The sequence below is a fragment of the Neophocaena asiaeorientalis genome, unplaced genomic scaffold, assembly GCF_003031525.2.
Source record: "Neophocaena asiaeorientalis asiaeorientalis breed wild unplaced genomic scaffold, Neophocaena_asiaeorientalis_V1.1 scaffold534, whole genome shotgun sequence".
Lineage (NCBI taxonomy): Eukaryota > Metazoa > Chordata > Mammalia > Artiodactyla > Phocoenidae > Neophocaena > Neophocaena asiaeorientalis.
The window spans coordinates 1,108,801-1,134,120 of NW_020172826.1; the positions used below are offsets into that span (position 1 = coordinate 1,108,801).

At 37.4% G+C, this 25,320-nt stretch overlaps 1 protein-coding gene across 1 annotated transcript in view; it reads right to left on the minus strand.

Moving 5' to 3' along the window:
• COL25A1 (collagen type XXV alpha 1 chain) overlaps nt 1–25,320 on the minus strand; it is a 466,880-nt gene that overhangs the window by 159,551 nt on the left and 282,009 nt on the right. The window contains exon 5 of the mRNA XM_024741942.1: nt 20,125–20,142. Coding sequence (XP_024597710.1) covers nt 20,125–20,142 — 18 coding nt within the window. The remainder of the gene's footprint in view (nt 1–20,124; nt 20,143–25,320) is intronic.

The window sequence follows — 25,320 nt, forward strand, 5'->3', positions numbered from 1 at the left end:
ATAATGGAATCAACTAAACAAATCCTTTTCTTTCTTAACCCCCCAAATAATTTCGCCACTAAAAAGGGGAGCTATTTTAAGAACATTTTTCTTGATGTTTTCAGCGAATCAAGTAGTGAGTCATGAGTACAGGCTGTCTGTGTACCTCTGTAAAATTAAGTTTAAGAGACTTATTGATCACTCTTGACATGCACAAAATGCTCACTAATGCTCTACAAGTAGGATTTTATTTTTGGTGGGGCAGAGTCAACCCAAAGAAAAGAATGAGAGGACACCTACCATCAAGTTAAGAAATGCAGTGGAGATTCTGGTCTTGATTTAATTAAGTAGCATCTTTAACTCTAATTAGATCTTTATATACATTTGGTGGATGCCTATAAAGAGTTTGGCAATGTTCTAAGCACTGGCAGAGGATATGGTGTGACATGCTGATTTAGAAAAGCTAAACAGGCTGTTCTAGAAAAGCTAAATAGCCTGTTGCCAAAGTCAAACACTTCTCCTATACTGGTGTTAAGAAAAGTGACCCCTAGAAAATCCAGCTACTGTAAGGTCACTTACAATTACTGTGGACTTGTCCCCAGCCCCTCTCCCCTACGCCCATCAAAAGCTTCTCCTCTTTAAAGTTTAGTTTGCTTTTGCTTGTGAGATTTCAGAGGCCAAGGTTCTCATTGTACCAGTCCCCCAAAGGGACTTTGTTAGGTGATATGGCATGTTTGAGGTCAAAACTTTTGTGAAATTATTTTACAGTGGGGAACAGAGATGAGTCTTTTCCCCAAAGTCGAATTACTAATGCTAAAGCCACATGTGTCCTCTAGAGCTCTTTAGACAGCTTGCCATAAGCAAGGATGCTTAATTCATGAACACATGAAAATTTGCATTTACAATTGAGTAATGAATACTGCTGCTTCAAAAGGGGGTATTTTTGAGTAGACAGAATGGCGTCCTGGCACCTGCCAGCTCAATGCAGAACCGAAGCAGAGGTCAACCTCCATCCACAGCTGTGGCGGCTGCTTTGGACACTCCAGGCCCCACTTGTGCTCTCGGGTTTAATGGCAGGTGTTTTCTTCTTCTCTGAGTAAAATCCCACTCTTATTTCTAGGCTGGACCCTTTCACTGCAAACATGGGTTAAATATGTAGAAAAACGTGAGCTACCTTACTAAGCACAGATAGTATCTCAAAATTTTGGAGCCATGATTCTTTTTAAAGTCAAAACATTACAATCGAAAGAAAGGTTTCTTTGATTATTAACTTTTAAAATTAAAGCTGGGGCATGATTTAAGTTATTTTTCTTTTGTCTTTAGAGTAAAGCCAAACAAAACTCTCTGGTATTAACTACAGGATAGGTAGCAATACAAATTAATGAATTATCTGAATCAGAGAGTATTTTACACTGGCATTCTGCTGCTTCCAACTACACCAAGTTAACGATCTAATATTCAGTGGACATATATGTTGTCCAGGTATCAGTATCAGTGGCTGGTTGTTAACTATTTGAAGGTAAAAGCCTGTTGCTAAAACAAGGTTGAGGTCAATGGGAAGGAAATACGGTAAAATTACTGGTCACAATTAAGTGAACAGTGAGCCACAGCCTCATATGAGGCTTCTTTTCGGACTCCTGTCCTTCTGGTCTGGTCTGGTATGTTGGAGTCAAATCTTTTATAATGTCCACTTTAATAAATAAATAAGAAGACTTGAAATGATCTTTCTAATTAGTTTTACATAATTAGCTCTAATTACATAAATTTCAAAGGTGCTAACAACATCTTTATTATTAGTGCTGTTAGTAGTTGGAGAGCTTCTTTTAGAGAGTTGTTAAAGTGTTATCAATTTACGACCAAAGCAGTTATAAATTTCAGTGGCAAACTTCAAATTAGCTCCTATTCAAATGACTTCAAATACAGAACTTAGTAGCAACCTACTTGTGTCAAGACTTTAATGTGGGCCTATAATGATTTTAGTCTCCTGAATTCTATTTCTATCCAAACAACTAAGGTTTTAGCTCTTTTTCCATGCACTATTATCTATTTCAATTAAATGATAAAAACCAAATTAAAAGCACAGGAATAAGAGGAACAATAAATGAGATTCAGGAAAATATTGGATTTCAATCTACATAAAAGTAATTGAAATATAGCTGGAAAAGACAGATATAGTCATAGGGGTTGGATGGCCCAGTAAAGGACTTTTACTCACTAGAACTGTAAATTTTGTCTACTTTGAACTGGCAACAGCTAAAAAGGGAATGATTTTTACAAGACGGCAATCATGAAAACAAAATTAAATTCCGCTAAAGGCAGAAAAATGGAAAGGGAGTAAACCCTGGAAATTCCTGACAGCCAGAGCTGCTGAAATATGAATGAAGTTACGGTTTCTATCCCAGAGAAGTGTAGGTCATTTGTATTTTTGAAATATAACAATTCTTGTTCTGATGAATCTTTGCATTCCTGTAGAATTATGAGGAAATGCAAGTTTCATATTCTAAGCATTTATGGCCAACGATCAGCCAGACAATGTGCTCTGAGTCTGGACATGTAAATATAATTATAACTAGTGGAATAAATGCTGTGTTGTAGGAGTACAGAGAGGAATGAAGGTAGGAGAGGAGGAATTAAAAAGATAACATTGGAACTGGCTCTTGAAAGTTGGCCGGGATAAGGGGAACTGGGGAGGAGTGAGGCTGTTCAGGCAGAAGGGATGAACGTGCAGACGTGTGAGAGGACATCCTGCCATCGGATGAGGAGTTCAGAGTGGTAAGAACATATGTGGTGTGGAGAGTGGAGATGGGGAATAGCAGGAAAGAGATTTGGGAAGACCGGCTAACAATACCCAGGTCCCTGGGCTGGATTCTGTCATCGATTTTACAAGGGGGTGCCAAGATCAAGTGTGCCTTACGGAACTCAGAGAGCATGGAATGCTATTCTTCTTAGGAAGTTGTTGCCTTGGTCCAAGGGAGAGATGGCAAAGATCTGAATTAAGATCACGACAATCAGGACACAGGAAAAGTTCTAGATTTACGAGAAATTTCTGAGGCAGAACCAACAGCAAAGTTAACTGATTGGACGTGGGGGCCACTGACAGATCATCAACATGGTTGAAGAAGTTCTGTTCACTTGAAGTTCACAATTTAGTGCATTTGAAGAAAAGTGCTGGCCTAAGCTGATTCAATCCTGATAAACACAGCAGCTCCAGAGCCAAGTGAACCATATAAAGTGTGAAATCTAGTTTTAGGGATGTTTTTCAAATCCAAGCAGAGTATTAGCAGATTTGGCTGACCTAATCAGAAATAGCTGAGAGAGAGAGAGAATTCTCTGTCATCACTATTAAGTAAAAGGAGCATGGGTGATAATATAATATGGCGGCCATACTGTGCTACCACCATGCAGAAGCCATCCTTCTCCTAATGTTAATTTATGAACAAAGTACATTCCTTTCCTCTACTTTTTAAACTGTAAACTTAACGTGGAATTACTATATTTTAAAAGCCATAATTTCCTTAATCTTTTAAGGATAAAGAAGACAGGGTCTGCTGCATGGCCGTTCTCTAGAAGCACAGCACAACCTCGGTAGCCACTGCATGTCTGATGTCTGTGTGCTCAGGCACCCTTGCAAACATTACTTTATCAATATTCACAGTCTCCCAGGGAGGAAGGAAACACAAAGTATCCAATGTTCCCTTGAACGGTAGGATAGAAGCCTCAGTTCTACTGATGGCAAGATACGTCCCTGACTGTATCATTAACTTGGCCCATTGTGCCAATGAGATAGATACTCAAATCATATAGGCATGAAGAACCTGAATTTGGTACCTTGGTTCTTAGCATGTATCTGAAACTGCACAAAATCATACTGCAAATAGTATTAGCAATGGAAAAATCTACTACTTGGTGGAAAACTAGGGACCCTAGCTATTTACATGTGGGTAAATCTACCTTGCTTCTGAATAAATTGCAGTTAGCATAGGTTCACCTCTGACTAAAATGTGAACATGTGTTCTTCCAAGTGTATATGCCTCAACCTTGAACTCATATATATCGTTTTCCGCTTTATTGGCATAATATATTTTTAGGGACATTTCTTTCTCAAGTCACCAATTTTTTTGTTTGTTTGTTTCACAGACTTCCAACTTTGCAAATAACTTCAGCTAGTAATGTGTAAATTTAAAGCTTTTTATGGAAAACCTAACATGTACGAGTTATGTATAGGAACATGTACGAGTTCCTATACATAAGTATAGATCAGTGTGTGTGTGTGTGTGTGTGTGTGTGTGTGTGCTTCCATATAATTTCTTTTCAAATGCTACAGAAAAGAGTAAAAAATAAAAAGGAATGTATAATTTGGGGGAATTATTTTAAAATAAAATATATAAATTATCTTGGTGATTAAGAGCTCAAGGTTTAGAATCAAACAGATCCAGACTGAAATCCTGGTTGTGATCACCTGTGCGATCTTTAGCAGATTAATTAATCTCTTTGAGCCTCAGTTTCTTCATCTGAAAAATGGGGAAAACAATGCTTACTCTTTGCTTAAATGAAACACTGTCCACAAAGCAACTTGTAGAATGCCTGATCTACTAATGGTAATGATTTTGAGGCACACACTCAATATTTTAAATATTTTAACCATGCTAAACATAAAATTAAATTTCTTTTTCAGATACTTGACCTGAGGATGAAGAAAGTAAACATATTGATTTCCTAAAATCAAAAGGCAATGCGGTGAGAAAGGTATTAGGTGGAAGGTTGAAAACATTTCAAGAATATGTGGGTTTAATATAGTTTACTTCAATGTACAGGAAATATTACCAAATGAAACAAAACAAAACAAAAACACTTAATTGTTGTTTTAACCATACTACTTTAATGACTAAACAAGACTAAACTTTAGGCCCTGGAACTACCTAGTCACCCCTAGCATACAGTAGATAATCAATTCTCGCTGAAGTAGATAATCAATTCTCGCTGAATCAAAACACCCAGAAAGACAAGAATGCAGTAAAACTCTCCTGTGTTCAAAGCAGCAACATATAAAAGAAATATACAAGAACCAGATTCAATGTTGCTGCAGAAGAACCTTGTTCATTATAGTGTCAAACTCTGCTAAGCCAGGGAAGGGAATTACAGCTATAAACAGATTTATAGCTTCAGACTTTACACCTTTTGTGAAGGTGTAAATCATTGAAGATTAAAAGAAACCAAGCAGAAAAGGGGGTCGGTATAAACAGAAATTTAAAATATCAAAACCACCCCCACTTATTGAGAAGCTACTTTTTACAGCTCTTATTTTCTGGGCATTTTCTGTAGTAAGATGGTAACTATATGTTCTTTTGTGATGTCAGCTTGAGCCTTGAACGAGGGACTATACGTACCCAAGATCAGTCTTAAATCATAAGCAGCTGCCATAAGGAAACAATTAGTGAGGTCTAGCACTAAAAGAAAATTTAGAAAAACCAAACATTAAAAAAGGACTCTTGAAAGTTAGGCTGATGTAGCTCAATGGACTTAGGGGCTTATAAAACAGCAGGAATCAGGGAAGCTCACTCTGGCTTTCTTTTCTAACACAATACAAATCAAAGACAGCCAAATTACTGCTTCTGCCAATCATAACCAAGAGGTCCCTTCTTTCTAGAATCATTCCTTACATCTAAATATTTTAAAAGATTGCTAAAACTTTTTATTTGTTTAACTTTGCTTTTATTTTAAAACTTATTTTTAAGAGGTCAAATAAAATGAACTCCATGGTGAAAGACTTGGAATCCTAAACATTCCTTTTGTGGAAAGAAAGTATCAACTTGCTCTCTAAATGCCCATAGTAGCCCCCATGATTTTACAGCTAATGGTGTAAACTATCCTATAATACTCTTAGTGTCCTCAATATAATTCAAAGGTATTCAGAGGTAACATCCATCTTTAAACCTGGAGTTTAATTTACAATCATTTATTTCTTCATGTTGCCTACTATACTGTCCCCAAATAATTTTTCTCAGACTATTTAAGAAAGCCTGGTTTGAAGGTCACTTTTATTCTTGACTTCACTTGTAGTATCTCATAGAGCAATATTGATTTTGTGCAGGGCAACTGAATACAATCCAGGGATGAGGGTAGGATGTCCCCTTTGAGTCTAACGAGATACACAGGGATGGAAAAAACAACTGTCAGATGAGTCTGGGAGATCCTGAATCTCAGGGTTCCTCTGTGGTTCCTGAGCTGCCTATGTAAATTAGAAGCTCAATCTCCCTCATTCTCAGCTGATGGCTAAACAGAGCAAAAGCTTTAATGTAAGCTTCTACAACTACCACACTCTCCATCTCCAGATTTTCTTGTAGCTTCACCTCCTCTCTCCTGGGAGTGAAGGGACTATCACACCTATTCTCCCCACCCTCGCCCTGCTCTTCATTGCTGTTCTCACTTGTCTCTTCAACAAGTTCTCTTGGCTTAATTTCCAAAATATACAAATAGCTCATACAACTCAACAGTAAAAAAAAAAAAAAAAAAAAAACCAATCAAAAAATGGGCAGAAGAAGACCTAAACAAACATTTCCCCAAAGAAGAAATACAAATGGCCAAGAAGCACATGAAAAGCTGCTCAACATCACTAATTATTAGAGAAATGCAGATCAAAACTACAATGAGGTATCACCTCACACTGGTCAGAACGGCCATCATTAAAAATTCTGCAAATAACAAATGCTGGAGAGGATGTAGAGAAAAGGGAACCCTCCTACACTGTTGGTGGGAATGTAAGTTGGTACAGTCATTATGGAAAACAGTACGGAGGTTCCTCAGAAAACTAAAAATAGAACTACCATAATGATCCAGCAATCCCACTCCTAGGCAAAAATCCAGACAAAACTCTAATCCAAAAAGATACAAGCACCCCTATGGTCATAGAAGCACTACTCACAATAGTCAAGACATGGAAACAACTTAAATGTCCATCGACAGGTGAATGGACAAAGAAGACATGGTACATATATACAATGGAATACTATTCAGCCATAAAAAAGAACAAAATAATGCCATTTGCAGCAACATGGTTGCAACTGGAGATTATCATACTAAGTGAAGTAAGTCAGAAGGAGAAAGACAAATACCATATGATATCACTTATATGTGGAATCTAAAATATGATACAAATGAACCTGTCTATGAAACAGAAACAGACTTAACGGACATAGAGAACAGACTTGTGGTTGCCAGCGGGGAGGGGTTTGGGGGACGGATGGAGTGAGAGTTTGGGGTTAGCAGATGTCAGCTATTATATATCGAATGCATAAACAACAAGGCCCTACTGTATAGCCCAGAGAACTATATTCAGTATCTTATGATAAACCATAATGGAAAAGAAAAAATATATATATAAAAGAATTGTATATATATGTATAACTGAATCGCTTTGCTGTACAGCAGAAATTAATACAACATTGTAAATAAAGTATACTTCAATAAAGAGTAATAAAATAAAACAAAATAAAATAAACCCCATTACGGTTCCCTTGGATTCTTCTCCTTGGTCTCCAAACATGTTCATTACCCCTCTCCTAAAGTCAAAGGAAAGAAAAGTTGCCTTTGCCCTCCATTCCCCATTCTAAGGTCGTGACTTCTTCTTACCATCTCCATTGAACTTCCCTAAGTAATAGACTGGTCACAGAAAGAAAGGAAATTGAACTTGAGGGAAGAGAAAGTAAGTAGCAGAGTAGAAGGCATATTTTTACATTCTAGCTTTGGGAAAAATAAAGTAACATGAGTTGAAATACATATTCATCTTGAGGGCATTTCTTTCCATTAAGAAGAAGAAAGCTAAGCTATGGGAAGGGAAACTGCTGAGCCAGTCACTGGGGCCCTGGAAGGGAGTCACCCTGGGCTAAACTAAAACTAAATAAACCACAGCTTTGAGGAGGGAGGGTTGACAAAGCCCATAAATGTCAAGATTGTCCAGATTTGTTTCTAAACCTTTTGTCTTTTCACTTTACTCCCTTCATCAGCTATCAAATATACTATTTGGCTTTACCTATTACCTGAATTATGTCCTAAATTCTTTCCCAAGCTGCAATCCTGCATTCTCAACTGCTCACCAGATGTCTAAGCCAAGAGAGGCCATCATCAGCTCAAACTCAACATTTTCCAACCAAACTTCTCAGTTTCTACTGCAAGCCAATCATGACACTTCCCTATTTTTGTTTAACACACTGCTACTCCTGCAAGCCTAAAAGCTCAGTGTTACGTTTGCCTCAGTAAATAGGATCTATTGACAAGTCCTATATTCATTCTCCCCAAAATCCCTTGAGTATAGCTTTCCATGTTTGTTGCTAGTTCCCTTGTGCCTGAAAAACAAGAATAATCTATAAGCATCTTTGGTCTTCCTTTACTCTACTTCCTCTTACATTCTTTTGGCAGGCTATGTTTTCTAAAGTGCATTTCTAAACATATCATTCCTCAGCTCAAAAATCATCAATGGCTCATTTGTAATCCACTCTGAGAAAGTTGATATAGGCAATGAGCCTCCATGGATACAAAAGCTATTAGGTGACAGGTTTTGGGAAAGCAGGCCAATACCACTGACCTGCCAATCAACCAAATATTTTACGCCTCTTGGTATGATGAAATAAGAAGCATATTACACCTTTATAAGAGACTCTTTCTGAACATTTAACCAGAACCTAATCAAACCTCTAAATAGAACTTGTAAAAGATATTTACAAGAAAAACAGAAGATAAGAGAATAAGTTCAAAAGCACCATAAGGAAGTCAGACCAATCCAGAATGTGGGTCATTCTATAAATAGGATGAATGCCCTGAAAAAATTGATGACATGAAAACATAAAAAGAGGAGGAAGATGACTATAGAATAAAAGAGACTGAAGAGTTATAGCAATTAAATTCCAAGTGTGGGCTTTACATCTTGATTCAAACCATCTATAGAGACATTTTTGAGATAATTGGGGAAATTTGAATATGGACTGGGAATGATGATATTTAAAGAGTTATTATTAATTTTACTAGATTCAATAATGAAGTGATGGATATGTTACAGAAAGGTCTTATCAGTTAGAGATTCATATTTCAGTATTTGCAGATGCAATGACATGATATCTAGGTTTTGCTTTTAAATACATCATCAAAAAAACAAAGCAAAACAAAATAAACGAGAGGAAGGGATTCATGAAACAAGATTAGTCTTGGATAATTCTTGAAGCTTGTTGAGGGGTCTAGGGCAGTTTATGACACTATTTTCTCTTCCTTTTAAATAAGCTTGAGAATTCCCCAAAGAAGTAGTTATATAATTAAAAATTTAGTTTAGATCACCCTTCTGATCCCTACCAAATAAAGTGTTAGCTTCTGTTTGTGTCCAAAGTCCTCTATTGTCTCATTTTATTTTATTTATTTATGTTTTATTTTTTTAAAAAATCTTTATTGGAGTATAATTGCTTTACAATGGCGTGTTAGTCTCTGCTTTATAACAAAGTGAATCAGCTATACATATACATACATCCCCATATCTCCTCCCTCTTGTGTCTCCCTCCCACCCTCCCTATCCCACCCCTCTAGGTGGTCACAAAGCACCAAGCTGATCTCCCTGTGCTATGCAGATGCTTCCCACTAGCTATCCATTTTACATTTGGTAGTGTATATATGTCCATGCCACTGTCTCACTTCGTCCCAGCTTACCCTTCCCCCTCCCCATGTCCTCAAGTCCATTCTCTACGTCTGCATCTTTATTCCAAAGCCCTCTATTATCTGCTTCTAACTTTCCTTTTCTGCTTTATCCCCCATGCCACCTCTCCCTCCATTCCCTTAAGGATCCTCTCCGCTAGTCAGCCTTGAACACCAGCTGTTGTCAGAATGCCCTTCACTCTCCTCACTTTCTGTACCTTTGCTTATGCCATTCTTTCTTCTGAATAAACATCATCAGTTATCATTTTGCTTAGAATAACAATAGCACAACTTTCTTGAAACTTCTTACCTGGCAACCTGAGCTATGGAGCTACTTGGAAAAAAAACACAGCAGGAATCTGAGTTTCTGAAACAAACATTAGTCCTTGCAGTAAAAGTCTCATCTTTGCCTCCTCTACAATCCCACTATCATTATTGCCAGCCATTGATGGCTCATCTCAGTGACCTCTCTTCCCTGAGCTTTACCTGACCCTCTTTTGGATATGTTCCTTCCCTAGTTTTGAACTCCTAAAGCACTTGTAACTCTTTTATAAAACTTAGCTCGTGCTCACTAGGTATAAGACGTATGCTTCATGCTAAACTACCAGGGCCCTTGAGGGCAGGAAGAGATCAATATGTAAGAGAGGGAAATGTAGCAAATGCTAACTTTGGAGGCTTTTTTTTTTTTTTTTTTTTTTTTTTGGGGGTCCGCGGGCCTCTCCCCGCCGTGGCCTTTCCCGTCCCGGAGCACAGGCTCCGGACGCGCACCCAGCGGCCATGGCTCACGGGCCCCGCCGCTCCACGGCACGTGGGATCCTCCCAGACCGGGGCACGAACCCGCGTCCCCTGCATCGGCAGGCAGACTCCCAACCACTGCGCCACCAAGGAAGCCCGGAGGCTTCAATATATACAAACATAGGACCTTTGGCAGGTCACTTAACCTCTCTGAGCCTCAGTTTCTGCATCTGTAAGATGGAACAAACAATAGCTCATATGGGAGTAGTAGGAAGTAATTAAAAGAACATATGGTCTTCTGTAAATAGTATTTCCCTTCCCCTCCTCTCTTACTAATTCAAATGTGTAGTTTTGTACCTTATACATGGTAAGTATCCAATAAATATATTAGCAGGTTTCTTGCAACAGAGGTTTCTAACAGGACATCAGGGCCAAAAGTAATATTCTCTGAATAGCCTGTTGACAATCAGAAAGTCACAGATAACTGTATGTCCAACACGCTTCCAATGAATGCTTATGAGGATATGTTTGACTGCAGCTAGAAATTGTGCCTTTCAAGGTCACTACCATTTCTCATTTGTGGACTCATGACTAGTTCCAGAAGAGTTAACAGCAAAAGGAATAAACAACTTTGCACAGTCTCTTGAAGACGAAATGAACTCTGTTCAATGAAAGATTTTTTTTTTTTCTCACATCTCAAACATGGGCAGATAATTTTGGCTGTCTTCTCCCTCCTGACTGTGACTCCAAGCTTTTAGAAAGAGTATATATTTTCTCTCTCCCCACATTTTCAATACTGAGTCACTTCAGCCATTGTTTAAACTAGGTTTAAATGAGGTCTATCCAAAAGAAAGAAGATAGAATAAAATGTTTCTCGAGCTATCTTTCTACCTATTATCTAATATCATTCTTCCATTGTAATCTCTACACGATCCAAAGAATATATTTTGTATGAAAAATATCATATCAATTGAAATACGACTGGAGATATTTAGAGAGAAAATAACTTTAGCCTATTAAGAATTCTCATAGGATATCAAAATTATCAAAGAAATCCATAAAAACATATGTGAGAAATTACATGTGCATATATAATAAACGAGAAAATTTATAAATAAAATTTTTAAAGTTTGAAACACTTCAAACTGAATTACTTTTAATTCACTGAAGAAAATATTTCTTTTTTTAAAAAACTTTTTATTGTAGTTAAGTTACAATATTATATTAGTTTCAGGTGTACAACATATCAATTTGATATGTTTATAGATTATAGCTCATTTAAAGTTATTACAAAATAATGGCTATAGAGGAATAAAGGTTTGTAGTTTAAGCCACCCAGTCTATGGCATTTTGTTGTGGCGTCCTGAGCTAAGACACACATATACTGATGAGTACTGTACTCAGCTATCAAGGGGGACTCTCTGCGGACCTTCTGAGCTCTCTCCATGTGGCTCTTTGTTCTCTCACCTGCCCCACAAATTCCAGGTGCCTTGACCTCCTCAAGGGTCAGAGACCACTCTGTTTAGGTGCTCCTTGCTGTGCTACAGCTGAGAAATTCTCTCCAGACAGTAGGTTTGGGTAATCTTAGGGTTCACCTTGTTTGTTTTCCTTCTCTGTGCTGCCTGTTGTCCAATGCCTTAACACTGTTGTTTTACATATTTTTTTCTAGGAGCAGAAGTCTTAGAGTATGTTAGTAAACTAAGTTTATACTGTAGATTCAATGTTCCAATATCTAGTAGGGAAAGTCTTCCCTCACTTTTCTTTTTATTTCAAAACATTCTTGGCCACTTGGCTCCCTTACTCTTTCATATGAATTGTATAGCCAGCTTACTAAATTCCTTTAAAAAGTCCTCTTGGGTTTTAGATTTGGATTGAATTAAATTTACATAGTATTATGAGATACAACTGATATTCTTACATTTTCATATGCCTTGCCCTTGGATGGGGAAAATTAATATCATAAAATACTATGAAGAACAATATTTCTAACTAAAACTTTTCGATACCTTTAGAAAGAATTAGACACATAAATGTTTGTTTTAGATACAGAATATATACAATAAGTATATCTAACAGTGATAATCATTTTTCATGAATTTCTTAATTTTAAGATTAAACTACTTATCCTAAACCTCTATCTTTTGAGGCCATTAGTCTGTTGGATGTTTATCCAGAAGAAGTATCACTATAAGGGTAATATATCTTCATGGCTCTGTCTCAGTGTGAATGCTTCTGTGAGAAGGTATGTATGTAGGTGTTTAGATTTAATAATAACACTTATATGTGCCATACCCTGTTCCAAGTGCTTCATTAAATCATGTATTAAGTCAAACCAACCATCCTTATTTTACATTGAAAAACTGAAGGAAAAAAATAACTTGCCCAAAGTCAGGCAGCTTGTAAGTTGCAGACTAGGCTGTAAACCCAGGTGTCTGTCCATGGAGCCCATCTCCTTAACCTTATCCAATGTATTCCATATGCTCCTTTTAAAGTGGATTGTTGGGACTTCCCTGGTGTTTCGGTGGTTAAGAATCCGCCTTCCAGTGCAGGGGACGTGGGTTCGATCCCTGGTTGGGGAACTGAGATTCCCATATGCCGCAGGGCAACTAAGCCTGAGCATCACAACTAGAGAAGCCCACGTGCCGCAAGGAAGACCCAGCCAGCCAAAAAAAAAAAAAAATCAAAAAGTGGACTGTTAAAGCTGATATTTTCAGTTCTTTCAGTCATTTCATCATCAAATGAATATAAAATTTTAGCTTTAAATCTAAATTATTAAATATATACATTTATTCAACAAAACATTGTGCTTTTTCTATATATCAACACTGTATTAAAAAATTGAGATGTAAAAATGAGTACGTTTGGGGAATGATAACAGCTTCTATGTATGTAAATCAATGTCAGATTAATTATTCATGAAAGGCTTTGTGTTACTCACCTTTATTCAGATAGAATTAAAAGGAATATATTTGGTAGAGAACAAAGCATAAAGTTGGCAAGAGAAGCTCTTCAATTAATTTCAGTAGGAAAGAATTCTAAGGTAAAATTAAACTTTGGGATAATGTTACACCAATTCAATACACAAATGACCATGTTAAAATAAAGAGATATGGTTATAGTAAAATAAATAAGCTGTTGTATTGTATGTACTCTTAATGGTATAAGCTATTTGGAGTACAATGGAGCCTTTCATATCATGTCAACCATTTACTTAATAAAATACCACAAAAACGAAAACATTAAGACTTTTATAATCATTCTCTTTATCATATAACCACCACATAAAGTACAGATAATGGGGCATGATAATACTTTATCAGGTCTAACATGATTTATCCAGAATAGACTACATTACTAATTTAATATGACAGTTCTATTACGTAGTGAGTAAAATAAAAACTCTCTGTACACACACACACACACACACACACACACACACACGCACGCATGCATGCATGTAGTCACAGACACATGCATTTCAAATTTCTTGGAGAATGTATATGTCCTCCCCCTGCTCCCAAGTCAGGTTATATGGATCCGACAAAGGCTGGAACACAAACATGAAATATGGGAATTGCTAAAGTGTTAGGTTAGAAGGAGCGTAATATATAATTAAAAACAGATGAATGGAAAGCTAAATACTGTCCCTAAATATAGTATTTTTTTTTTCAGGAATAATTCCTTACAAGGCACACACAGCTTTATTTTGTAAATTTTAGTAAAACGCTGTGAAATGGCAATGACAATATCAGAACAACAACGACAACGACAAGTAAAAAGGGATTTGGGGAAAAAAGGCAAAGTGACATCTTCCATTTCTTTTCAAGTGCATCTGAACAAGTACAAATGGCAGGCACACGCCTCCATGTGCAGTTGTCTGGTGGTATTTGCTTGTGGTTTTCTCTTGCATTTTTTTCTCACTGAGTAATACAGAATTACACCATGCAAGCAACTTTAGTCCTCCAAATTCCTAAGGGAACTATATCTCCTTTACGTTCACATGCAACTCCAAAGGGGAGTTATGAGGAGGGCTTTAAAATTCTAAAAATTTTATGCAAAAGAAGTGCCCTTGGTATAGAAGGAGTACCAATCATTAATATAATGGTTTCACTATTGAATATACTGATGGAGTTATTTGGGGTATTTTATAAAGTGTGCAAGATAGAATCCTGAGCAGGTTTTTTTTAAAAAACGACTAGTTCCTACAATTTGTATTAAATTATTAGTGGGAGAATATTATTGCTTAAGTAATGTGGTGTTACAACCACCATGAACTACTTTCTATAGCTGTCTTGATTGTTAAAAATCAAATCCAAGCTTTGAACTCTACAGATAAATTATTACAAAATAAAGTAATACATCATAAGTATAGTCCTGGGCTAATGCTATTTGTTTATTTTCACCAAAGATTAAATATCAACATGAATAAACCACTAACATGAAAGGAAACGAAGGCATCCAAACCCTCCAAACCATGTGGGTGTGAGATATTAACATTAATACCTGTTCAGAAAAATCTCAGAACTTAGAAACCTCAGGCCAGTTTTACATGGTATTATTGATGACTCATGGTATTATTGACTGGGCATTTAGAATTATGAAAAGCTGATAGTTTTCTCTCCTCCTCAGCTTCCTTTTCCTTAATCTCTTGTATATACCATTTGAAACTCAATAAGATTTCTTGAACTTCTACTACATACAAGGAACTAAGGTGTTGTGGAGGATAGTAAAGATTGAAGAAAGCATAGACCCCACTCTTGAAGATCATAAAAGCTAGTAATAAAGAGAGAAAAGATGTTTATAAATAACTATGATACAATAAAAAGAGGAAAAGGGAGGGAGGGAATTAATGTTTACTGAGTGCCTGTCACGTACTAAACTGTGTTAGAAGTTATACATGTGTTATTTCAATCCTCACACCCTTTGTTGGGATAAGACATGATCATCTCTGCTTTATAGATGGGGGAAATGAGACTCAGAGTGATTGAGTAACTTGCCCAAGATCACAGAGCTTCTAAGTGGAAGAGCCAGGGTTTGACTTATGAGCTGTCTGGCTTTGCTGTCTATGCCCCTCTGTTTTAAGTGTAAAGTAATATAAAAAGGTGTACAGATAAAATGCTGTGGGGATCCAGCAAAAGGAAGAAATTACATTCAGCTAAGGTAGAGTAACGACATCTTGATGGAAGAAGTAACATGTAAGTACGAAGGGTTATCATATTTGGATGTGTGGAAACTAAGTGTATCTAGGGGCTAGGAGAGAAGCAGTTCTGGAGAAAAGACTGGTTTAAGAAAAGACAAATGAAGGAAAACATATTTGAAGAGAAAAAAGTAAATGTTTTGATTCAGTTTGGATGAAGCATTGTGCAAACTGACATCCAGAAAGAAATTTAATGAAAAATTAGTGGGAGATAGTGCTGGAAAAACAGGACAAATCAAAGGATTTGAATGTCAGGTAAGGAACTAAATGGTAGTCATATTGAGATTCAAAGTTTGGGAGTCAGAAGAATGACATAATCAGAACCGTGATAGAAAAAGACATACATAGGTTGATATCGGTTGATGCTACACTCAGTCCCAACCCTTGATGTCTCCACTATACAGACAGGAAAAAGCTAAATGTTCACTTTCTTGACTCAGCTCCCTTGCAGCAGTGACTGGCCAGGCGACAGGCATGTGTTCACAGTGGGCAGAATGGCAATGGAGAAGTCATGGTCAAGAGAAATAGAAATGGAGAGTCCCTGCTAGGTAGGCAGTGAGCTAGACGCAGCTAACTGTTCGGTCAGCCATTAACAAGGCTGCACAGAGCATGGGCACCATGACTGTAATACCCGGCAGTAGAGAGGAAAGGAAAAGGAGGACCTGGGATGAAGACGGTTCTGGAGAAAGGGAGTGTAGGCATGAGGAACCAGGAAAGGACTCAGTCATCAGAAGAGGGGTGCCTAGATCTGGGCAGAAACCCAATTATTAGAACAAAGGCATGGCACCAGGACTACACTTAGAGCAATGGCATTGATGCTGGGTCACCTGCATGTTGGAAAAAGGCCTCCTTAAATGCCTCATGTCCAAGGTCCCAAGGAAAACTGGGGATTAACCAGATGTACAGACACAGAGCAGGTCTTGCACGTGTGGTTAAAGTCATCCTTGGAATAGTGGGTCTGCAGAATTGACAGAACTTTGACACTCTACCCGACTAAAAGAACAGAGACTGAGTCTGTCTTGTTCACAATTTCACAGCCTTACCATTTGTGCCTTGTACCTAATAGAGGCAAAATAGATACTTGAGCTATTGAAATTAATTATGTTATTATGAATTTATGAAAAAAATATCAGGGTGACTTTCATGTCAATAGATTAATTTTGCCCCACCCCCTGAATAATTCCCATTACCTCTAGGTTGAAATACAAATGTTCATCGTCTTTTTTTCTAATTTCTTTCCCTTCTTTCTTCCCTTCCTTACTCTCTGTTGCCATTTGTTCTTTTTTCTCTTTCTACCCAATCATTTTTTCAAGACTCTGTGACATTATTTACTCTAACCCGTCCCTTTTCCTCTCCAAGAATTTGATTTCCTCTGATTCAGTGGGTTCACAGCAATATTCTCCCCATTCATTCCCCCACCTCTTTTCCCATCTTAACCACAGCTGCTAGAACTGCCTTTTTTTCTTTCTAATATCCTTTCACCATCTCATTTCCCTCATCAAGAACCATTTTCTCACCCATTTAGGTAAACGCATAGATTTACCTCTCTTGCTTAGGGCTTATTTTCGTATTCAATTTCATACTGTCACTGTCAACAGTGCTCACTGCTATTCAGCTTTCTAGTCTTCGCAATTTTTTAGCAATTTAAGCTAAGTCCAGCCAAGCTGTCTTCAATTTTAGGAAGATGATCAGAACTCCTTGATTATAAGATATATTATTCCCTTTTTCCCACTGGTCTGCAAAATAAACCCCTATTAATCTGGAAGTCCATACTAAATAATGTGTGATATCGAAGAAGCAGAATTGAGTTTCACTGTCTTAGAGTTTTGCATCATATAACAATATGAATAAGATGAGGTGGTGATGTTCAACCTATGCAAGAAAACACTCACTGACATAAACATTTGCATACGAATAACAAGCAGAACAAAGTTAACCAATCATCTAGTACTAAATGAGAACTTCATTAAGAATTCTCTAGTTTAAAATCTAAAATTGGAAGTTTCTTCTGAAAAATACTATAATGATGTAGGGATAAGAGGTAGGTCAGACTTTTCCTTGGGGACACAGCAACAAAACTGCCTATTTTTCATGGCATAGAAAGACAGTGTGAGGGTATTTCTTGTCTTCTCATTTCCCCTCATACCTATCCTTCTTGAATCCATTGCTTTCCTCTTGCTGTGACACGAGGAAGGCACTTTGGAAGAAATGATCATGTGACTTGAGTGTCCACTAAAAGCAAAATTGTAGCCAAAATGAAGGAAAACCAGAGCAGATCACCTTTTGAAAATGCCAGTCCTATCCTCCTTCAAAATTTCCAAAATTTTCACGTATAGGCAGTTAGGTAGACTGTTTTTCTGAAGAGCCATAGTAAATATAAGACTTGCGGGCTTCCCTGGTGGCGCAGTGGTTGAGAGTCTGCCTGCCGATGCAGGGCACAGGGGTTCGTGCCCCAGTCCGGGAGGATCCCACATGCCGTGGAGCGGCTGGGCCCGTGAGCCACGGCTGCTGAGCCTGTGCGTCCAGAGCCTGTGCTCCACAACGGGGGAGGCCACAGCAGTGAGAGGCCCATGTACCACAAAAAAAAAAAAAAATAAAAGTCTTGCTGTGAAGGTATTCCGAAGTGCCATGATGTACTTTCAAATCTTAGCTACAGTGATCCATCCATAGGTGTTCTTGGTTCTGACCATTCTTGGCTTCCTGCGCTGGTTTATCATCTTTCTTCTGCTCATTCACTGTGGCTGTGTAGTCAAGATTTAGTATGACCATGTTCTTCCTTTTACAGTTATCCTCTTTAAAGTCTCACTCCTTAATATGCTTTTAATGCTGTTTTTTGTCCAGTTTTCCGTCTTTATATCCATATCTGAGTTTTCCATTCTGTTTTGTCTATAGGACACTTACACTTGGATGTTGTAGCAGATGTAGGTGCCAACACACACCACTGCCTCCCTCCAAGACAGTGCTAGAATAAAGGTCCCGTATGTTCCTACTGCTTTCTGCATTCCTCGAGTAGCTGGAGTGTGCTGTACCTTCTGGGGCAGGCCAGAAGTGCCAGGGAGTTAACACCCAGGCACGACTCTTACCAATGAAGGACGGGAGATCAGTGCATAAATGCATCAATTTCCCTACCCTCAGTGGGGAGATTCTGAGGCAAGCTCTACACTGTCTCTCCCAGGTTCCTCATATGTTTTATATATGAGTATATTTTATATATATATATATATTCTTATAGGTTCACACACACAGATATATATAGATATGTATATATACAGAATAAGAAGGGATTAAAAATACATATCTCTGAGATCTAGATCTAGGATAATAATACTTTCAGGGCTATTGTAGCATTAAATAAAATAAAGCATGCAAAGCCCCTTTTACGTTGTCTTCATCTCATTGTAATGTAGCAGTTTCAAATTTAGGGAATAAACTACAACTTTCTTTTGTGGGTTTTTTTCCCTCCAATAATTAGCTTGAGATAACTTAGAATATAAGAGTGAAAATTATAAATAGAGTATTCTCTGATGTGAATATAAATTAATTACTTTTCAAGATATTTCTCATGAGTAGTGTGAAAAGGACTGTTCTCCTGAAGGCATTTTTGTTTATTTCGTTGGACATCCTTAAATTCAGAGCTCATAAAAACTATAAATAATATTATCATGGTCTAGTATGAGAATTCGCACACGATAGACAATTTATGATATTGATTAACAAAGATATCATGAAAATCATTTATTTACGAAACAATCTAGGACAGAAATAACATTCAGTATATCGAGGGGAAAGAGATGTAAAGGGAACTCAAGAAATAACTATGTTATTTACAGGTATTATAGTGTTAAAGGTGAAACATTAATAATGGCATTTCCTTCTCTCTAGATTCCTACTGACTACAATAAGTGAGATTGTTGTTTTTTACTGACTCTTCATTTCTGACAACTCCCTTGTTTTGTACTTTCATCTTTTTACACAATCCTCCCCTCCCTAATATTTCCTCATTTTCTTCATTATGATTTAGGGCCGAAAGACTGTCTGTTGAGTGCATTCACATTTAATTATAAACCATATCTTCAGCAGTTAGTTTATATTGAAATGTAGAACGAATTCAACATCTGTCTATAATGAATCAAAAGTAGCTGGTAGGATCACAATCTAAATAATCAGTCTATGTGTATTTACAACATTAATAGTAATGATTAATCAGTACTTCACGCAAACAAGTTCATACCCAACATCTACTAGGAAATCATTTTATCTTACATGAAAGTCCTGTGGCATTGTCTCAGATCAGTTAGGAGTTTTGCTTTATATGACAGTACATTGTTAAACTTGCCATCTGGTCCAACAGCTGATGTGGCTCATACAACCCTTAAGAGGCCCTGAAGCTTTACTCCTGGGAAATATTTGGTCTACTGTGTGGTGTCATGATTACTGGTTCATAATTTTTTTATATCCTTTGAAAAGAATTGCAGAAAAACCTCCACGCTGGGAAAATCCTAATTGAAATTGATTTGTTAGAAGAAAAAGAGTTCACTTACCTCAGGACCAGGCTGACCCTGAAATTGAAAAGAAGAAAAAAGGAAAAAGAATTACAAAATTGTTTCTTAAGTGAATAGTTTCAGTACCAAAATTTAAACTAGTTCTGAATATCTTTTCAAAATATTTCTGAAGATAATACCTAACTACTGACAAATCTCATTTGTGATTTTAAAAAAGTTATGTCATATCTTAATATTTTCACTCTATGCTATTTAGCTAAAATCTTGATATTATGGTCGTTTTGTGTAATTCCAAAATGACTCAAGAGTTTTAGTATGCTCTAGAATTAAAATAGAGAAAGAGAAGGCAAAAGGTGAAATACATTTCACATTATAATAATGAGTGGGTTACATAAGGGGAAGGTCTTCTAGCACAGACTATTTTTATGAGCTGCATATTCAGAGATGGCACAAAGTGAAGAAAAAAGAGGCAGATATTTTAGTTTTAGAATTCACTGACACTTTAAATTTCTCATTGTTTCAATAATATTTTACGTCAATTAAAAAAAATAAACATCTATCTTTTGCTCTGCATAACCTAGCCTAAGGGCATTTTTAAACAGATATGAGAGGTCTTTGGCTCAATTAAAGTACATCATAACTCCTCATACAATCAATAGATTATGTAGCCTCTGGTCAATCGGATTTACTTTGAATGTTACTTTTTTGTTGCTTAAGCTGATAAAAATTTCCAAGCAGCATAACTGCAAATGGTTTTCACTAAAGGAAAATCACCTGTGAATAAAAGTATTGACTACATATCACCTTCTTAAAATCTGCAGTTGGGTTTTGTGTAAGATGAGATGAAAGAAAACGTTCACACTGAGTTAGGGAATCTTAAAAAATAAATGATATATAATCTCATTCTAACAGCTGTATGCCACTGGGTATTACACAAAAAAGCATGGACCTAATCCAACTCCCAGAGAAGACTCTCTTTCTCTCTCAGTCCCTCTCCAGGCTTGGAATTTCTCTAGGTACTTGCCTTCTTACTCACTGGGGATAAAACAGATGATTTCCAAGAGCTTTGTCTGAAAATGTGGTTGGCTAGATGTTATCTAATCAAACCAGGAAGGGGAGCTACACCAAGTTACTGTGGATACTACTTACCCCACTCCTGACTCTTTAGTGATGGAGAGGGAGAAAGAAAATACCATTCATTCACTCCTTACTGAGTCCCAGGCAACTCTGGATATGTTACTCCATTTATTCCTTATAACTGCCTTGCATTTTATAAATGAAGAAACTGAAGCTCATAGAAATAAGCTAAAAATCACACAGCCTGTAGTTGGAAAAGCCAGAATTTAAACCCAAAGCTGATTCCAAAGTTCATAGCAGGCCATTTTGCCTTTCACTCTGGAAGTTTAAACTCACAGCTATATGCAGACTTGCTCAGATCAACGGTGGTCCCAGGGCACTCTTTGCGTGAGTGGATACCAAACTTCCCAGCCACTCCTGGGCTGCCACAGTGTGAATCTCTGCTTCCAGATGCAGACCTAGGACCAGCAGGCACCCAGCCTCTCAACTGACACCTGTACAGAAACCAGGCCAGCAAAGCTTCTTGAGGGGGCTCCCCTGGTGGTGCAGTGATTAAGAATCCGCCTGCCAATGAAGGGGACACAGGTTTCAAGCCCTGGTCCGGGATGATCCCACATGCTGCAGAGCAACTAAGCCCGTGCACCACAACTACTGAGCCTGCGCTCTAGAGCCCATGAGCCACAACTACTGAGCCTGTGCACCTAGAGTCCGTGCTCCGCAACAAGAGAAGACACAGCAGTGAGAAGCCCGCACACCGCAACAAAGAGTAGCCCCCGCTCACCGCAACTAGAGAAAGCCCATGTGCAGCAATGAAGACCCAACGCAGCCAACAATAAATTAAAAAAAAAAAAAAAAAGCTTCTTGAGGGCAACAGACAGCCCTAACATCAGCTCTGAACATGGAGAACCTACAAGTGCAGAGCTGTTCACCTCCATGTAAATATGGATCTTCCGAGATCCATGTAATGGATGAAATTATAGTATGTGCTCACTTGCACTTGCATTCTCACTCTCCCTCTGGATACTTTAAGCTTCTGATCTTTCCAAACTTTTAAACTAATGCAAACTCAGAAATGTGAACATGCGTCTTTTTAAGAACCTCAGAATACATTACGTGTCTTAGGTTTTTTTTGTTTTTTGGGTTTTTTTGTAAAAACTAAAACATAGGATTCTCTAAAATCAGAAAGAATTTCTTCAAAGGAATATATTTTAGCATCATTGCAGAGATTTTTTTATTCCTATGGTTGTTTTACAAATTATAGGCTTTTCCTGTCTGCCTTTAAAAAGTGGCATTTCTGCCATTATGTTGAACAAATGATTTTAGCACAATGTGTGTATAAATTTGTATGTTATTATATACAAATATACATTGTATTATGAATTTTATGTTAATGATAGTGAGAACAAATAGTAAATGACAGTGAGATTAAAAAGTTGACTTTTACATAGGCGTTGGAAAGTGTGTAGCACCAGGGAACTCAGATTACCTTAACATGTGATATGAATTTCAGGTGTGTTTGGTGTGTGTACATGTATGTGTGTATGTGTAGGGTGGAGAACGTGAAAAAGAGAGATGGAAGTGGGTTGGTAGAGAGGCTTTGCAGAAAAACGATGCATACAACATGGCAAATCTGGCAACGCTCCCTAAAATGTGGATTACACAGTGTAAGACTTACAAATCGTACACAAGATTCCAGGACTGCCTACGCCAAGTCTTCTCACTGCATGTGATATAACAAACTATTCACTAGGAGACACCCAGAATACCTGTAAGAAAACCGTCTAGCAGCTGGAGTCTTGTAGTCATGGTACTAGAGCCATCTGGCCAAATGAGTGAAGTGATGGAGGAGTGGTTTCAGCGGGTGTAGAAGTGTTAGCTTCCCCCGCAGGAGAGCAGAGCATAGAGGGAGAGTAGACAAGAGCCCGAGAAGAGCATCTCAGAAACTCCCTGGTGACTGAGGGCTGTGATACATTTACTTTACTGTGATACATTTTAAATAAAATTGCCTTCACTTACAGAAACTTGATTAGTATTCTCCATGCAACTCTAAAAGGTGCTACCTCTGCTTCAAGGTAATTAGAAAGAAATCACTTCAAAAACTTAGAAACTCACCGTTAAGAAACTCAACCTTTACTACCACTTTTAGTACCCTCAGATTCAGATTTATTTCATTGTCTTGAATCGAATGAAAAAATACTTCAAAATAATAATTTCTATGATTTTGCATTTTGGAACCCTGCCTGTCTAAAAAGATCATTGGACAATGATTACCATAATGTTATTATCTCTTGAAATTCTCAAATTCACATATTCAGATGTCAAGCTTATTTTTCTTTTCAGAAGAAAAGAGCACCTGAAGTAAGCACCCAGGTAAAGCTTTAGAATGACATCACAGGAACTTTGAGTGGCAACAGGATTATTCTGGTGGCAGAGATTCTGAGGACCAACAGGAATCCTATCATGGAACCATCTCAATGGGATCACTTAACCTTTCAAGAGTCGCAGTTTGACCTAAAGTCTGTGCCAGTAAATAGAACAGATGTACTCTACACTTGGAGCCAGGAAGCAGGAATTTTGCCCATCCTCACTTCACATTTAATTCCCAATACCCCAGTGCCCAAGTGATAAGGTGCTTCAGAAACAATCACTGAATTACTGAAAGGTGAGAATATTTTGACTGATCCAAAAATGATTTACAATGTTTTTAGAGAACCATTAGAAAGCAGACCATCCTTAAATTATAGGGTTGTATTTCCAAAATGTAGCTTCTTAATCTCTTGGTTTCTGCTCACTGCAGAATAAACACTTCTATGTCAAAGAGGAAGTCTCCTCCCTCAGTGGAATCTTCCTCAGATAATAGAGATGGAACTAAGGCAGAAGCCTGCAGAGGCATCAGAGGAGGATTTAGATACCTACATATGTGCCTCAGAACAAAAAGCATGAGAGTGCTATCTTGAAGAAAAATCACTCCCTAGTTTGATTAAACCTCCACATCTAACTAACGTGAGAATGTTATATCAAATTACTTTGTAAATTATAAAATGCTCCACAATTATAGCATGGCAATTTAAAGTAGGCTATAAAACCAACAAGTCATTCAACTAATGTAAATTTAGATAAAAAGTGTCTATTAATTTTAAAAACAAATTAATATGCAAATGCTAAACTACAGAGGAAAGCAATTGAAGAAATAAAGCATTACAGCTTATGTGTGTTAATTAAAAAATGGCTTTGCAGGGGCTACCCTGGTGGCGCAGTGGTTGAGAGTCTGCCTGCCGATGCAGGGGACACGGGTTCGTGCCCCGGTCCGGGAAGATCCCACATGCCGCGGATCGGCTGGGCCCGTAAGCCATGGCCGCTGAGCCTGCGCGTCCGGAGCCTGTGCTCCGCAATGGGAGAGGCCACAACAGTGAGAGGCCCGCGTACCGCAAAAAAAAAAAAAAAAAAAAAAAAAAAAAAAGGCTTTGCAAAGACTGCATAATCTCTCAACGTCTATAAGTGCTCATGCTTCCAAAGACTCCTACGCGTTTGACTGAGACAAACGTTCATAATTTATATCGCCTGTTGTGTTACCCTACAGGATAGATATTAATAATTCTTGTTATTAATATAATAAGAATTATGTGACCTTAGCCACGGTCACATAATATGACTTAGACTATTTCAATTTAAGGTTTTCTTTCGAGAAATATTTAATCCTTGGTGGTTTTAATTCTGGGAAGGAAAAGTCATATTCTACTCAAGAGGAAAATAAATAGCTATAGTCGCAAGCCTGGTGGATGTCTTTTTTTAATTTGAAAGAGAAAGAAAGTGACAGCAAACGTGGAGATGGTTTTGTTGGGTTCAATGTAAAGAAAACAAAAATTCATTCAAAACTTGGAAGATTTCTTCCATGATATTTGCCTTTTGTAAATAAATAACATGACTCATTTAAAGATTTACTCATATTTAAGCCAATTAAGTCCTTCCCACACTAATTTTAAAACATAATTATATTTTCTAACACCATAATATTTTTAGCTTTCTTATGATTAAATGTTCATAATGGGAACATAAGAAAAGTAAAGAATTTTATCATGTGCATTTTTTGTCATTAAAAATCTCACATACAGAGCATACGAAAGATAAAGACTCCATTTATGCATTAATTTACAATAT